A 17,460-nucleotide genomic window follows, 5' to 3' on the forward strand; every position below is an offset into this window, starting at 1 on the left:
GTTATTTCAACTTCTCAGAGAGGAAACACAGTGATCGGTGAAAGAGAAATTACAGTCATTGACACTGCAGGAATTTCCGATACATTACTGAGTGAAGAGACACTGAAGACAGAAATGATGAACAGTATCAGAATGTCATTTCCTGCTGCTCATGCGTTCCTCCTGGTGATCAAACTGGGTGTGACATTTACAAATAAGGAAAAAACTGCGAAATGTATTCAGAAGGACTTTGGCTAATTACACCCGCACATGCAGGTTATAAATACCCGTGAATGCGGACGCATCATCAGGTCATCAGGTTCTGTATGAAAGGACGTCTGGGCACGCCTATAGTCTGGCATTAAGGGGCAGCATCTCGTTCCTGCTTTTTCAGGGAACAGGGTTACATCCAGGTAACCCGAGACGTTTCCTTTCAAAACTACACTCGAAGGTGCTTTTCAAACGCTATGGGAACGAGAATACCAACGCTGCGCACTGGAATTGTCTGGAACCCCCAAGGTTGTGTAGCGTGTGTGCACGATCCGAGAAGAGGCCTCAGATATGACTCTGGGATGTAGACTCCAGGACACGAGAGCCTAGAGTGGATCTGACAAATGTGTGCGGAGAGGACCAGCCCGGTGCATCACACACTTGCTGCAAGGGCACACCTAGGCCAGAGGAATAGAATCCCTCACACAATGTGATATTGTTTGCTTGGTGGCAGCCACCCCTTTGTTGCAGCCCCCGTAGCATATAAAAAGTTGCTCGATTTACGCCACTGGCCAGTGGACGTAAGTCTGAAGAGCACGTACTGGACACAGTAGGTGTTATCGTTCCTGCTCCGACGTCGTGAACGGCGGAGGGCAGAAGCCCTCAGGAACAACCGGATGAACGGTGGAGAACGGAACTTTCAGCAGATTACTTGGATGAGGATGAAGAATAGCTTTGACCATCCCAGGGGCAAAATGTAAACAAGACAGCGAGGTCAAGAGTGCCTGCAAATCTCCGCCTCTCTTAAAAGAGGTGATTGCCATTAGAAAAAACATTTTAAAGGTCAGAAGCCTGACAGGCGCTAACTCCATAGGTTCGAAGGGGGCGCTAACTAGACCCTTGAGCACTGTAGCTAAGTCCCATGGAGGGACTGTCTGTCTAGGAGGCATCAGCTGCCTTGCTCCACGAATAAAGCGGGCAACTAAAGGGTGTTCTTCCACAGAAAGCCCATCAATCAGGGCATGTCAGACTGAAGTGGCGGCCACATAAACCCTGAGAGTACCGGGGCTTGTCCCTGAGGACAGTGTCTCTTGCAGAAACTACAACAATGAAACGATCTGGCAGTGAATTGGGTCTGAATGGTGTCCAATGAACCATCTGACAAAAACGCTCCTTCTAAGGGCGTAGCTCCTTGTAGTGGAGGGAGCCCTAGCACTTAGAATAGTCTCTACTACGTTATGCGGAAGCCCAGCACTTCTTAGCTAGTGCCCTTCAGGGGCCAGACATGCAGGTTTCAGAGCTCGAGATGAGGATGAAACACTGTCCCCTGTGCCTGACACACAAGATCTCTCCTGAATGGAATCGCATACGGTGAGTCCTCTAGGAGGGGATTCCAAGTCTGAAAACCAGATCCTGGTTGGCCAGCGGGGAGCTATCAATTAGAGGCGAGACCCCTGTTGATGGACCTTCACCTGGACTACGGGAAGCAGTGCTGTCGGAGGAGATGCATAAAGACGTAGTCTGGGCCAGGTATGGGCCATCGTGTCCAGACCCAGGGGAGCTGGATGAATCAGAGAGAAGTAGAGGGGACATTGTGCTCTATCCTGCGTAGCAAAGAGGTCCATCTCTGCTTCGAAAAATCTACTTCGGGGTGGAGTTTCCATTATTCCCCGTTTGTCACAGCTTGTCTGGACAGCGAGTCTGCAACCACATTCACATGCCCCGGGATGTGAATCACTCTGAGGGACAGGAATTTTCCCTCTGCCCAGGCGCAGACGTTTTATTCATTATTTTTAATAATTGTGTTACTTTCATAGGCTGTTTTTCAATATCCATATCTACACAGTATGGGTTTTTATTAAGCATTCGTTTTGTGCAAATCACATAATAAAAGACAAAAAAAAATTCATCAGTTGTCATTAAACAACCAATAAATGATGTGAACTGAGCAACATTTGTAGTCGGACATCCATTTTTAAAACTTAACTTTTTTGGTTCAGTGTCCTCCATCAATCAGTGCATAAATCAATTCAATTAATTAACTGTGAAGGTGTGGTATAAATACTTTTTCAACACATACAGAACATGACTCACAAAATCTGTTTGTCAAACAGTCATTCCTGCATATCTATTATGACTTTCATATGACAGATTTAAAAGGAAACTGATCACAGATGTCTGTCATACAGCCCAGAATGGGATTAACAACAGCATTTTTGGCCCCCTTGAGAAATCAGCAAAATTATGTTTATTCGAAAATGTAAAAATTCTGAAAGTTTTCTGTGACGGCTTGGTGTGCGTGCGTGTGTGTGTGTCTGTGTGTGTGTGTAAGAAAAGGTAGGAAAGAAAAGTATCGGGTGGGAGCGTTTTAGCGACAAGGATGAATCAAGTGCTGGGTATGTACACTCTAAAAAATTCTGGGTTATTTCTGTAAACACATTTTTGGGTTATTTGTGCTGGGTCATAATTTTGGGTTGTTTGAGGTACTGTAAACACACAGTTGGGTTGCTCATGCTGGGTCAAATGGACTGTAGGGGTTATTTCACCACTGAACAGCTGGGTTGGGTTATTTTGACCCAACCGGTTTGTTCATTTTTCCACTTCATCGAACCTTCTGGATCCTTCGTCTCATTGTCAGACGGAAACGCACATCACAGCAAGCTGATTTTATAAGGTAAATTAATATGATAATATGATTATTTGTAATAACTTGTGGTAAGTGCACACTGATTTTACTGTTTAATGCAGTACTTGATCTGTCGCTGTGCGGAGGAAGTGTTTTATTCTGTGATTGATTAACGTTAAGTAATTTAGCAGTTTAGCATGCTAATTGTTATACAAAAAAGTCCTTAACAATCGCTTTATCGTTATGTTATATATATGTGTGTACGTGTGCATATTTTTACTTTAAAAGGTTTTTATCCTTCACGTTAAATCCTCATGGAAATGTATGAACTAGCCTTAGGTCAGAAATACATGGTATAGTTCGGTTACTGTTTGCCTACTGTATGGCTTTGTAATGTTTAGTCAGAATTAGATAATTTCATACAAAACTTAATCTAAGGGGATATTTTATAAGTGTCTGTGACGTGCCGGATCCAACCAACTAGCATTAATTTAAAATTTAGCATTTTCACGCTTTTTTTCCCTCAGGTAACGTTACCGTTAGCTGCATTAGCTAAAAGCTATGCCTCTTAATCTCACTAATTAAAACAACAAATGACAAGAATAATGTTTGGAAAATTAAACAGAAATTTCCTTCTGACACACGACAGCAAACGATAGAAATAACTGACTTTTATACCATTTTCCAGCTGGTAAAAATACTAGTGTTCTAATAGTTTTGCCCATCACTGTGTGATATATGTATATCCTCAGAAGTAAATGATATACTGTATGAATGTAGTGAATGAAGTAAATTACTAAAAGTGAAGTTTGAAGTTTTCTTCTAAAATTAGCATTTTTATAAGGCCTCTGTGTTTGTTCATTAAATGCATTTTAACTTAAATGTTAGTTATCTTTTAAGACTAACTGTCATATATTTAACAGGTGGGGACTTTCATGGTGGAATACTTGCAAAATGCAGAGACCAGTGATGTAATCTGCACATTTTGTGCCTTTGGGACGAGGCAGCAACGACATACCAGACCTTCACCATTGTTTCGGGACACGCCATTGAAACTGACTTGTTGCTCAGTTGATCTGTTTCAAGTCCTTTTCTGTGCTTGATGTTAACTAAGCAGACTGGTGTGCTAAATCGAAATATTAGATTGAAGCATTTACAGACAAAGACATTGCTAGAAAATTTACTAAGTAATTAAAGTGACGATCGGATCCGGGTCGGGTGCGGATAACTATATCAGAGAAAATTATACGTGAGGGCGGGTGGATAATTTATTTGAAGCAGCGGATGCGGGTGACATTTTAGCTTATTTGCGCATATATGTGTAACCCTAACCTGGCATCAAAAGAGAAATAATAATTTACTTAACCTGGTGTTTGTAACGTGATTTGGCTTAAAAAAATATTCACATACTATGAATTGTCAGAGTCTCTATCTCGTAACACACAACTTCGTTTCATGGCTGGCCGTAATATGGAGTAATTTAGCTGTATTTGATTAGCCCTTTACGATATGTAAACAGGCTATTTGCAATTGAGGTAATCTTTTGAGTATCACGACCAGATAAATAGTTTAAGAATTTCAAAGTTAGCTTAATATTTAAACACTGGTGGTGGCTGTAGCTGACGTCAGCCTACATTAAGTAAACAGGCAAATAGTGTGGCAATGTATTGGCACTGCACTGTTTATGTGTATATAACTAGCACAAATGTAATGTTAAACACAGTGTTTAGGCTAAATCGGGAACCAATCTCTCTTATCTGATTAACCCGTCTAGCGCCAACATTCATGTTTACTCATACAGCGACTTCACTTTCAAAATGATTTCCGCAAACAAAATCCCGATGCCTAGTCTTAAAACTAACCTTATATGCGAAATTTCATTATTCTTCGGTTACTCGGTTACGGTTACCGGACGCTTTTTCAGCAAGTGGTGAAATGAGATGTCAATCATCATTAAACTGCCCAATAAAAACACCTTTCTGGCTCCGCCTCTGATGAGATGGACCCACCTACAGAGCTAAAATATCTCGCTCACAGAACATCAGACATAAACCACAAAATGGGTCTCTGTAAGTAGGCTATACTAAAAGCTGATTTTTTGTTATCGTGCACTGACAAGCGGTTTATACCTCCTGTCTCTCTCTTTCTTAGTAACATACGCAATCGGTGCAACAGCGATGGCTGCGGGAGGAGGTAAAAAGTGGAAAAACATATTCAGAAATTTTAAAGACGACATAAGATTTGAACGTTAAAAAGTGTTAAATCTTATGCAACAGAATAAATATTATTTATTGCCATATATATATATATATATATATATATATATATATATATATATATATATATATATATATATATATATATATATTTATCTAAACCAGCAAGTTTATTCTTTCCTTGTTTTGTAGCCATAGCAGTTGTTGCGGCTCCCGTTATAGGCCTGGCTGGTTTCATTAGTGCAATGTCAGCTGCACCTGCGGCTAACGAAAGGGCCATCGCACCTGTATCTATGGTAGCATTCCTTCAATCCACAGGTTAGTTTATTGTCATGAAGATGGACCCTTGAAGTATTGAATCTTAAAGCCATTATGTGGATTTAGTGGTAAAACTTCAGTTATTTCCCATTATCAATAGGCCTAAAATTTATTTAGGAAATTTTAAACGTACATTTTTAATGTACGGACTGATCTAACGAGTTAAACAAAATTCTTCATTTAAAGATTCTATCTTTGTTGGGTTTTTAGGTCCTACTGGTATCCGTCTCGCAGATCAGACTGTGATCGGTACTGTCGGGAGTGGCGCGGGAGGCGCTCTGGCAGCTGCGATCCTGGTTTGATGTGCGTGCAGGAGCCGTGTTGATGTCCTAAATAATCTATCTTAATCTTAATTTAGATGATATATAAAAGCAGTTTTAAATTTAGTATTTGTAATAGATCAGTTTGACATACAAGTAATTTAATGCCAAACATAAAGAAATGACATTGATTGTAACTGCAACGTGTAATTGAAGCGGTTCAAATTATTCAAATAAAATACTTCCTATCATACAGTATCGTCTCTTGTGGATTTTTAAGAATGGCACTTAACAGACTATGTTACATGAGAAGACAGGATGTTTAGCATTGTAAAAAGTCAGAATGCATGAAACACCGTTGAACATCCCCTTTAACCATATTCTTGCTGTATCCACAAGTTTCCTATACGCCCCATGGCGCTTTGCTCAAATGATGGGTGAAACTTCCGGTTCAATGTAACTCGTTTTTACCATATTTCAAGATATTTGTTCATAGCAGAATATGAACTTAAACAAAGACAGGACTTATAAATATCAGTATACTGTCCACTGCTTCGTTTCGTTTCCTATGAGATACCTGCCTGGAGAGTTATTGAACATCCGATATTTAGGGTTAAGTTCAAGAATGTTGCTGCACCCCTTTTGTGCTGGCCATTGCTATCTTGTAACCATTCAATAATGTGACTGTTTTACATCCTGTTCTGGCACAATATTATATGTCATTGGGTGCAGCAGCAGGTGGAATCCCTGTCACATGTGATAAGAAAGTGCACTGATCCTTGATGTCTGTAAAATCAAAGTTTACTGTTTACTGTTTGCCTCTTGTTTGGGATCAAATGTACCTTATGTATAATTATGTTAATACTCCTTCAATAACTGTAAATTCTTACACACTCACATTGTAAAAATTGTAGTATTAGAATGTAGAAATTGTGAAATACTTTTTATTCATTATTTTTAATAATTGTGTTACTTTCATTGTTTTCAATATACATATCCTACCTACACAGTATGGGTTTTTATGAAGCATTCGTTTTGTGAAAATCACATAATAAAAGACATAAAAAACTTTCATCAGTTGTTCATTAAACAACAAACAAATAATGTGAACTGAGTAACATTAGTAGTCGGACATCCATTTTTAAAACTGCTGTAGATAGCTTTTTTGTTTCAGTGTCCTCTATCAATCAGTGCATGAATCAATTCAATTAATTAACTGGGAAGGTGTGGTATAAATACATTTTCAACATATAAAGAACATGAGTCACAAAATATCTTGTCAAACAGTCCTTCCTGCATATCTATTATGACTTTCATATGACAGATTTACAAAGAAACTGAATACAGATGTCTGTCATACACCTAAAATGTTTAATGTAAGGACTGATCAAACGAGGTAAACAAAATTCTTAATTTAAAGATTCGATCTTTGTTGGGTGTTTTAGGTGCGGTGGCAGCTGCTTACCTGAATTGATGTCCATGCAGGAGCCGTGTTGATGTGCTAAAAAATCTATCATGACCTTAATTTTGATGATATATAAATTCAGTTTTAAATTTAGTTTTTTTAATAGATCAATTTGACTTACTAGTAATTTAAAGGCAAACATAAAAAAATTACATTGATTGTAACTGCAACGTGTAATTTAATCGGTTCAAATTATTCAAATAAAAAACTTCCTATCATACAGTATCGAGAATGCCACTTAACAGTGCACACTGTAATGTAAAGCCATTATTTTCATGACATTTTAAGCACATTTCCCGACACATCACATTCTCAAAATTTATTTACATATGCGTTTGTAATCAATGTATCATATGCAAAGATCTGGACCTTCACACAGAAATGGCGAATGGACTTTAAAGTTATATTCTTCACTGAAACATGGCTCTGCAACGATGTCCCAAACAGCGTGGTGCATATGGATGGACGCTCTTCAGGGCTGACAGAGTAGCAGCAGCCACTGGTAAAAACAAGGTTGGTGGAGTATACATTTATGTAAACAAATCATGGTGCACAGACTCTGGCATTGTTGATACCCACTGCTCTGCTGATCTGGAGTTCCTGATTATTAGGTGAAGGCCATTCTATCTACCACGTGAGTTTACTTGCATTGTTGCTGATGCAGTTGATGTTCCCTCCGGACACTAATGCTAAAGTGGCTATGAAAGAACTTGCTATTAGCAAATTGCAAACACTGCACCCGGATGGATCCTTTGTTGTTGCTGGGGACTTCAGTCACTGCACTTTAAGATCTGCTCTCCCTAAATTTCACCAAAATGTGTCATGCACTCTTAAGGGGACACACAACATTGGACCACGTTTATACTAATGTGACTGATGTCTACAAAGTCACACCACTCGCCCATCTGGGTCAGTCTGACCACCTCTCTTTGTTCCAGCTCTCCAAGTATACCCCGGGCATCAAATGTGTGAAATCTACAATAATGACGGTTTAAAATCTGGCTGGAAGGTGCTGACTCCACTCTTCAACATCAATTCCAGCACACAGACTGGAATGAGTTTGCTACCCAGGCCACCACAAACTCTCAGATTAACATTGACACTTAGACCAACTCTGTCTTGGAGCACATCAACAGATGTGTGGGCAGGGTGACCACACACAAAAAAATAAAAAAAATCCCCAATCAGAAGCCCTGGATGAACAGAGAGGTTCTCCTACTGCTCAAAGCAAGAGATGCAGCCTTCAGGTCTGGAGACCGGGAGGCTTACAGCTCAGCCAGAACATCAACCTAGTGAACTGCCTCACACACTCTCCACATCAGATGTTTACTCTACTCTGCGTAAGGTGAATGCACAGAAGGCAACTGGTCCTGACGGAATACCTGGTCGTGTGCTTAAAGCGTGTGCGGAGCAGCTGGCTGAGGTCTTCACGGACATATTCAATCTAGCCCTGCCCCAAACAACTGTCCCCACTATCTTCAAAACCTCCACCATCGTACCAGTACCAAAACACTCCACTGCCTCGGTGCCTAACGACGATACTGAGCCCTCTCCTGTACTCCCTATTCACACATGACTGCATTCCTGTTTATGACTCAAAGACACCATAATCAAATTTGCAGATGACACCACAGTGGTAGGTCTGATCAAAGACGATGATGAGTCAGCCTACAGGGTTGAGATGCAGCACCTGGCTGTGTGGTGTGCCACCAACAATCTAGAACTAAACACCCAGAAGACAAAGAAGATCATTGTGGAATACAGGCGGAGAAGGACTCATGCACACACACCCGTCTTCATCAATGGAGCTGTAGTGGAGCGTGTGTCGAGTTTCAAGTTCCTTGGCATCCACATCTCTGATGACCTCACCTGGTCCCATAACACCTCCACCCTGGTCAAAAAGGCACAGCAGCGCCTTTACATCTTACGGACCCTTAAGAAAGTTCACCTGAATCCCAGGATCCTTGTGGAATTCTTCCGCTGTACCATTGAGAGCATACTCACAAACTGCCTTTCCGTATGGTACAGTAACTGCTCCACATCTGACCGAAAAGCACTCCAGCGGGTGGTGAAAACTGCTCAACGGATCACCGGCACCCAGTTAACTTCCATTGAGAACATCCATCACAAGCGCTGTCTGGTTAGGGCAAGAAATATCATCAAGGACACCTCTCACCATAACCATGGACTTTCCACCCTCCTTCCATCCGGCAGGAGTTACAGGAGCCTACGCTCTAGAACTAGCAGGCTAAGGAAGAGCTTCTTCCCCGAGGCCGTGAACCTTCTGAACGCCACTCCACCAATCTAACCGGCACCTGCTTTATTACTGCACTGGTCAAAGTACTTTCCATACATGTATTTGCACTACTCATATTTTGCACAGACTGCACACTGTTCTAACTAGAGCACTGTAAACTGTTGTTACTGTACAAAGCACAGTAAACTATTCTATAAAAATATAATTGCACTACTGTTTGCATAGAATACATTTTAACAATACTTTGCACACTCATACAAATGTATTCATTACCACTATTCTCACGTTGCTGCTGTTCATAATGTGTATTTATAATCCTACATTGCTCTGTTCATCATGTATATACAATCTCTACATTGCATTCCTATTTATATTTTGTATATTCTCTGCTCAATACTGTATATAGCAACTCCACTGTACACTCTGTACATCTTAGCTTCACTTACTCTGCACTTTCATGTTTATATAACACTATGCTCTTGCACTTCTGGTTAGATGCTAACTGCATTTCATTAGCTCTGTACTTCTACAAAGAATGAAAATTAATTAATTTTTAAACAAGACTATATAATTTTAAACATTTTGCTCTTACCCAAAAGTAATCACATGAGAACTCCGCAAGCCACGTTAAGGCCTAGTTGTTGCCTAATGTCAGTATCAGAACAGGGCCAAGATAAGCCTTCTAATAAATCTTTAAAATAAATTTTTCCCATAAAAATTCATTTAAAGCAATAGTTCGTCCAAAAAACTATTCCGCCTAAAGAATATCATTTATTCAGCTGGAGACAAAAGGATGTTGTATTTTTACCAAATCAACATAAAACTTTTTTTGTGTTTCTCAGAAGAAATGGTCACATGTCTGGAATGACATGGTAGGAAGTAAGTGATAAAACATGTTTTAATTTTGGGTTAACAGAGCCAGTGTCCTGAAATGTCAAGCAACCAGTCAAACTTTCCAGAATGCTAATTTCTTTGCGCTGTAAAATCATCTTACATTTTAATTTTATACTGCTACAACAATCTGTAAACTCATTCTGTGTGTTCATTTTAAACTAGCAGGACAATCTGACAGGGTATTTTGAACTGTAAAAATCATCCTACATGTTTATTTTGTCAATGTGATGTGGATAAAATACATTTTCTGACAATAAAAAATCTGACAAGGTAGGTATAGGACAAGCGTATTTACCGGCTGCTTAGGGCCTCACCGCCACTAGGGGGCCCCAAGAGCACATGAAGTTACAGCTTTTTCGGTACAGTCACGACATGCATTTTCTCACAATTTTCTCTGTGGTCAATATCAAATAAGTGAGGTGGCCAATCAAATTAATAAAGGGGGAAGCTACTGTCTACATAGCCGAGCAGTGACCATCAAATCAAAGAAGATGGCGCTACTGTCACATCACACAGCAAAGACGCTTCAGTTTCAAAGTTGAAAGAGTGCTTTGCAACACAATATAAGTGAAAATAATATATTCAATATTTGACAACTGTTTTTAGTGTTTAACGATAGAAATGTTGAACACCCGACAGTATTCACTGATGCAAACGACAAAATGCTGATTTTGATGAAAAATACATAATTTACGTGATTTATGTAATTTCGAATTATCTGTTAATTCAGCTTTTAAGTGGGATAATGTGAAGAATAATTGTGTGTGCATAATTTACATTAATTTAAATTAATGTAATAGTTAAAAAAACGTTAAAAAGATTAAATCATCATAAAGCACTGTGTGGTTTTAAAAATCAGTTTATATGTTGTTTTTTAAATAAAATAAAGATACATATATTTAAATTTAGCAAATAGTTAAATCCATTGAACAATAAATAACACAAGCTTATATGGTATTTGCTCAAATTTTAAATGGACAGTTCAGATAAAATTGTAATGAAATTATCAAATGTTTTTGACAATCCCAATACCCTTGTAATGAAAGGTTTATGTGTTGTTATTGCATTCCCAAACACAGCCACAACTAATATAATTGGGTGTGTAAAGTTTGAAGTGTGCATGCAAATAATCAAACATTGAATATAGTCGATGGAACAGGGGCCCCCAAATGCAATTCTGCTTATAGCCCTGTAGGCTTGGGTCGGCCCTGTGGGTAAACTATATATTTAAACCATTCTCTAGGGAATGTCCATTGCTGTTGTTTTTTAAATATTATGTGTTCTTCTAGGCACAGAGAAAAACTCATATACACTTTCATAAACAAAGCCACATCCTCTTTCAAAATATTTAATTATGTTATCAATTATAACATTCGCTTTGTAAACAAGAGATTTTAAGTGTTATAGCGTTTTTATTGTTTGAGAAAACAGTTCGTATAGTAAGTGTGCATTCATAAGATGCAATTAAAAAAGTTGTAAAAATGTGTTGTGTGGCACATTTTTGGCACACTGGAGGATGTAAAAAAAGCACTCAAACTGCCGAAACTCTAGGTGGCGGTAATGAGGTTTAAACCGGTTAAAGTAACCCTATGTCTAAGCGAAGGAGAGAAAGAAACACACTACACACATGAGCACAAATGAGAATATTTTAGTTATTTATAACTTTTAAACGTACTAGCACTGTAATATGTATGTTATATTGATTAAGTGAAAGAATGGATAATTTCAGGGGACCGTTTAAGACCGACTGCGAGGAGCGGCTTGGTCGTTTTCAAGCGACCGAGTCAGTTCGCTTCGAGCGCTTTTCAGCGATATGGAAGGACATTAACTTCAACAGCATATTTTAGTAAGTTTGTAAAGCGGTTTCAAATTGCTGATTTGTTGAACCTTAATGATATATAAATTAGAGTTGTTTGTGTATCTTAAATGATGTGCAAGCGGTCTGATGCAACTTGTTTTTCTCTAATGTGCTTGCTTATAAATAAAAGTTAAAATTTAAAGCACAAGGGTTTATAGATATCTTTCTCTTTGAAGTGGTAAACCAGACCCTAAGGAGAGAAGACACTTCGCTCGTTTGGCTCTGTCTGTTGTGTCTCCATACTTCCACCCACCCTACACTTTCCAGATCAGAGTGGGCGGTCTTTATCTGCTCTACGGTCTCTTCCATACACAGCTCTGCACTCCCAAAGAAAAGGTGTACATGATGTGTACTTTCTCTTACAGCCTGCTGTCTATTTTTTGTTTTGTTTTTTACTATGTACAATTAATGAAATGCAAAATGTTAGAGCCGTTTTTAACCTGTTTTCTACGTGTTGTGTAGATCCGGATTGCTCTGAAGGACTGGAAGGATGTCTTGCAATTTCAGCAGGATGCAGAGAACGCTCAACATCATGACGTGGTTTATATCTTTAAAAAGCTGATGTCAGATAAAGCTTTTCTTTTCACAGCCATGCCGACAATGGTAGGTTAATATGACTGATCTTCATGGATCTAAAATCCTGTAGCTAAGGTGGTTAGAGCATGGCATTCACGGGTTCGATCCCAGGGATTGCACATACTCAAAAAAAATGTTCAGGCTAGTATAAACCAATGTAAGTCACTTTGTATAAAAGCGTCTGGCAAATGTGTAAATGTAAAGTGCATGCAAGCCTCAGTTATGCAATTAAGGCAATGCGATTTGATCTAGCCAATCTAGGCTGGACAGGTTGAAGTTAATAGTGGTAGATGACTTGAGTGATCGTGCTGCAGTTCACAATAGTCTAAAAGATGCATGCATAACAAAAACACACCGGACTGTGTAGCATTGGGTTAATAGTTAACCGCCTAATATCAACATGAAAAAATACATTATTTACATTCTTAATACATTGTTATAAACATCTTGAGGTTGCCTATCTAAAATTTGCAACGATGTACTCTTGGTACAAGTACAAGTACACAAAAAACAAACTCCATACAGTAATGCGAGTACATGTAATTTGTTATTTTCCACCTCTGAACAATACCTACAAAATGATAAAGTTCAGTGCCAAGCGAGATGTTGTCTTTAACAGAATTCACTTTTCAATGACTACAGAAATCGTAAAACATTACGACTTAGCTAAGCGCAAAACTACTTTCAATTTCAACAAAGTCCTACCGCTGGTAATAAGAATTCAGCTACACACATTCTAAGTTAACGAACGCTCAAATAACACCTTCCATGACTTAAACATTGGCTGTGAAACCTGTTCTGTGTAATACACTGATATTGTGTGTGTGTGTGTGTGTGTGTGTGTGTGCATATACCTCTTAAACAATTCTATGAAACGTCATTGAAGTCCGGCTTGCAAATGTCTCCTGGTCAATCTGCTTCTTTTAATATCCAACTCGGGTCCAATATAAAAATGCACAACTAACGCTTCTGTTATTAGTGTTAATTAATATAATCGGTCTGATGCAATTCTGTCATTCCCTTTGCCATAGTAGGAAAGAAATTCATGATCTCTAACAAAGATTGACGTGTGCACATGCACTAATAGATACTTTGATCGCTTCGCATGTTTTTAACTGATAAAGTGAAGTTGACGTCATTTTAACTGTTTATTGCTTAAAGCCAAAGTTTATGAATACACTTGAGAGGGGCACCGACCAATCACAAAGCCTGAGAAGCAGAAGCCAATCACAAAAGCCCTGGTCACATGGGGAGCGTTTTGGAAAGAGGGACTTTATATAGACCAGAAAAGATCCAGTCGTTTTGTTAAAAGAGGGACAGCGATGAACAATAGACTTGAAATATAAAGCGTTTTTTTAAATTAGAAACATAAACATCCATTGTTAAACACCCAAAAAACATAATAAAAGCCTCTAAAACAGCCTTTAATGTGTTCACAGCTCTTATGTCGGACGAAGAGGGAAGATGGAAAGGGGACGAAAATCTGTGAAGAGTTTGTTGATCCGCCAACACGAATCCAGGAACTCGTCACTACAGATGTGCTAGAGGTGACCAAAATTCTCCACCAAAATAAGACGTTTGCCTTGTGGTGCATTGCATTGTGTTGATTGACATGTATTTTGGTATGTTCATTTCTTTTCCTTTTTTTTTCTACAGGAACTTGCAAACGTGCATGAGCATTATGAGACTCTGAAGAAAGCTGTTTTCACAGATTCTGATTCGAACGTCAACCTTATCGAACAGAACCTGGTCTGCAAACTAAATAATGCTGTCCTGACTTATTCCAACTGGCAGGAGAATCGTACCGTAGTGTGTTTATAACTTTGTTTTTAAGTGTACATCTTTGTTTTACATATCTTGTGTGTCTTTATTTAATTTTGCCGGTTTTTTTAGAAAGCTGAGCAGTTGGATACTGGAGAGGGGCCTTCAAATCAAGATGTAAGACCTTTGCAAAGTTGTCACTACTTCGGTTTATGCTATTGCAGTGTTCTTATTTTCCAGCTGGTTTGCAGTTCTTTAACTTTTTACCTGTCTTTAGAGCTCCCGCAGAGCCCAGCTGTTAGCTTCAATCAAATCTAGATCCTATGGGCAAGTTATGGAGGTAAATGTGCACATAATCACAAGAGATTGTTTGAATTATTTGTTAAAACGGTCACAGTTGCAGCACAGTAAGCAAAACAAACAAAAGTAACAAACACATCTGGTTGGATTCTAACATTTCCATCATTTTCTTCTAGGCCTCCAAGGGCCGACGTCACAGACAGTCACAGCTGGTCCTATCAGCTGATGGAGATCACACACCTAACACCTCTTCAAAGAAGAAGAGACCCCCGTCTCTTAAAAATCGCACGCAATTACGCTTCGAGATTCAAGGTGCCTCCAGTCCACTCAAAATATTTGAAAGATTTACATTTTACACAGTCCAAAACCAGCTCATTATAGCATTTGACAGAGTGGAAATACAGCATTGTCGTCAGATGTGAAAATATATGGTTACTCTTCGTTCTTGATGTCATGCACATATTGAAAAAACTGACAGGAGTTTTGTATGTAAAGTAAAATTTTGAATTATTTACTATAGACTTGCACATTGTTAATTAAAATAAGATTTAAAAGTAAATATGTTAAGTGATTGGTGCTCGTGCATTCAAAGGCACTCATGATCGCCACTTTTCCCCAGGAACTGAGAGAGAGAAACTGACAAAAGCGACCCGGTTGTGGAATTTGAGTAAAGTAAAAGAAGATAAGGTGACAGGTAAGAAAATGGGCCGGATTAAGTCAAATTAACCAATTAGAGCTCAGGATTGATCTGAATCTGCCTTGTTTTTATTCCTCAGAGAAAAAGAAGCAATTCAAATGGACCCCAAAACCAGAAAGTGATGTCACGTAGAAGTTCAGTGAAAAAACAAGGCTGGAGGATGAAATGAATGTACATTTTATTAAGGTTGCTGTTTTAACATTTTAATGAATATTTGGTATCCAAATACCTTTCGTTTGCAAGAAAGGCACAGATTTTACTTCTGTTTTAGTATTTTAGATGATAATGTGGTTTCTTGTATGGAGCATGATAAAAAAGATTGAAAATTGAATTGAACAGCATCCAGGGCATGAGAAATAAAAAAAAATCCAGTGTTAATGTTAAGCCCACCCTGTTATACTTTTGTCTTCTTTACATTTTCATGTTAATACACCTACACACCGGATGAGAGAAAGAGAGTCGTGTGATTTTTTTCATGCCTTTCGTTCAGGTCTTTGTAACCTGATGGTTTTATTGATGCCCTCATTCGACTGCCTGTTTTTATCAATATCTTTATCATCTCCGTCTCAGAGTCTTTCTGTTGTTGATGTAAATCATAGGGTCATATGATAATTAGCACAGCTTTGCCAAATGTAAATTATAGTGGCAAGTTAGGGTCAAACACAGGATGAATAGTTTGCTAGAAAAGTGCCTATGATTAAAGGGTTTTGACCCTTTAAAAATGCACAATTAACAAAAAATATATTACTACAGCAGGTAGTCATGACCAGCCAGTAGAACATTTACATGAACATATACATTTAGGCATTTGACAGATGCTTTTGACCAAAGCGTCTTACATTGCATTATCCTATACATTTTACATAGGTATTTGCAATCCCCTGGACTCGAACCCACAACCTTGTTAACGCAATACTCTTACCACTGAGCTACAGGAAAGCTGTAGCTATATGTGTATATTTATATAAGTGGTTTTTTTTAACATTGGCCTAAGTAATATCAGTATGGAGTTCATATCTGTCTATCTATAACCGGTCTTAAATGTTGGTGAGCATTAAGAGCTCTATAGCTCAATCTGGTTCATAGGGCCGTGTGCGCGCTGGAGAAAGGACCCGAACGCGCAGCGCGTCCTCGTTCACAAACATTAGCGTGCTCATATGTCTGCTGGCAGGCTCAGGTAATTCCGGACACGAACATAACTCTAAACGAGTTGTGATTATGAAAATGTGAATATAGGTTTTGTTTTAAACAAATTAAAGATACAAATATTAAATATTTGTAAATAGTAAACACAAGCTTTTATGGTCTTTGCTCAAACGGACAGTTCAGCTAAAATTGAAAGTAATGAAATTATCAAATGTTTTTATTTTGACGATCACAATACTCTTGTAATGAAAGGTTTATGTGTTTTTATTTCATTCCCAAATCCCAAACACAGCTACAACTAATATAATTGGGTCTGTTAGGTTTAAAGTGTGCAAGCAAATAATCAAACATTGAATATAGTCGATCGAATTGGGGGGACAGGGGCACCCAAATAAAATTCTGCTTATGGCCCTGTAAAGGCTTGGATCGGTCCTGTGGGTAAACTATAACTTTAAAATATTCTCTTAGGAATGTCCCTCGCTGTTGTATTTAAATATTATTTGTAGTTCTAGACACAGAGAAAAACTCATGTAGTGTCTTAAACAAAGCCACATCCTCTTTCTAACTATTTATTTGTTATGCAATGTAACAAATATAACATTCGCTTTATAAACAAGAGAAATTTAAGTGTTATTGCGTTTTATATTGTATGAAAATATAGTTTGTATAGTACGTGTGTGAGACCTGCCTGAACTGTTTAACATCCGTCAAGAGTAAAGTTCAAGAATGTTGCTGCACCTTTATTGTTCTGGCGACAGCTATCTTCCTCACAGGTGGAATTTCTTCCGATGTCAACTTAAACTGTGACTAATAGCCCAGAGGAGGTGATTCACATAACTCAAAATAAATATAAGTTATATAAGTCGCCTAAATAAATACCTCCGCAAATCACCTGCA

At 38.5% G+C, this 17,460-nt stretch overlaps 1 protein-coding gene across 1 annotated transcript; it reads left to right on the plus strand.

Annotated features, from left to right (window-relative positions):
- Positions 1 to 11,800: 11,800 nt before the first annotated feature.
- Positions 11,801 to 15,806, plus strand: LOC130431825 (snRNA-activating protein complex subunit 1-like). Its single transcript, XM_056761026.1, has 10 exons — positions 11,801 to 12,071; positions 12,260 to 12,419; positions 12,546 to 12,686; positions 14,099 to 14,206; positions 14,316 to 14,468; positions 14,553 to 14,597; positions 14,698 to 14,760; positions 14,897 to 15,032; positions 15,340 to 15,414; positions 15,497 to 15,806. Exons 1-10 carry the CDS (start codon positions 11,941 to 11,943, stop codon positions 15,547 to 15,549), a joined length of 1,065 nt encoding a protein of 354 aa, XP_056617004.1. The 5' UTR covers positions 11,801 to 11,940; the 3' UTR covers positions 15,550 to 15,806.
- Positions 15,807 to 17,460: the final 1,654 nt, after the last annotated feature.

The sequence above is a fragment of the Triplophysa dalaica genome, chromosome 11 (genome assembly GCF_015846415.1).
Source record: "Triplophysa dalaica isolate WHDGS20190420 chromosome 11, ASM1584641v1, whole genome shotgun sequence".
Classification (NCBI taxonomy): Eukaryota; Metazoa; Chordata; class Actinopteri; order Cypriniformes; family Nemacheilidae; genus Triplophysa; species Triplophysa dalaica.

What these genes read in the sequence shown, in the direction of transcription:
- LOC130431825 (XM_056761026.1), top strand. Translation starts at nt 11,941, where the DNA reads ATGGATAATTTCAGGGGACCGTTTAAGACCGACTGCGAGGAGCGGCTT. An exon ending in ATTACGCTTCGAGATTCAAG is followed by an intron (nt 15,033 to 15,339) that starts GTGCCTCCAGTC and finishes ACTTTTCCCCAG; the next exon opens with GAACTGAGAGAGAGAAACTG. An exon ending in AAAAGAAGATAAGGTGACAG is followed by an intron (nt 15,415 to 15,496) that starts GTAAGAAAATGG and finishes TTTATTCCTCAG; the next exon opens with AGAAAAAGAAGCAATTCAAA.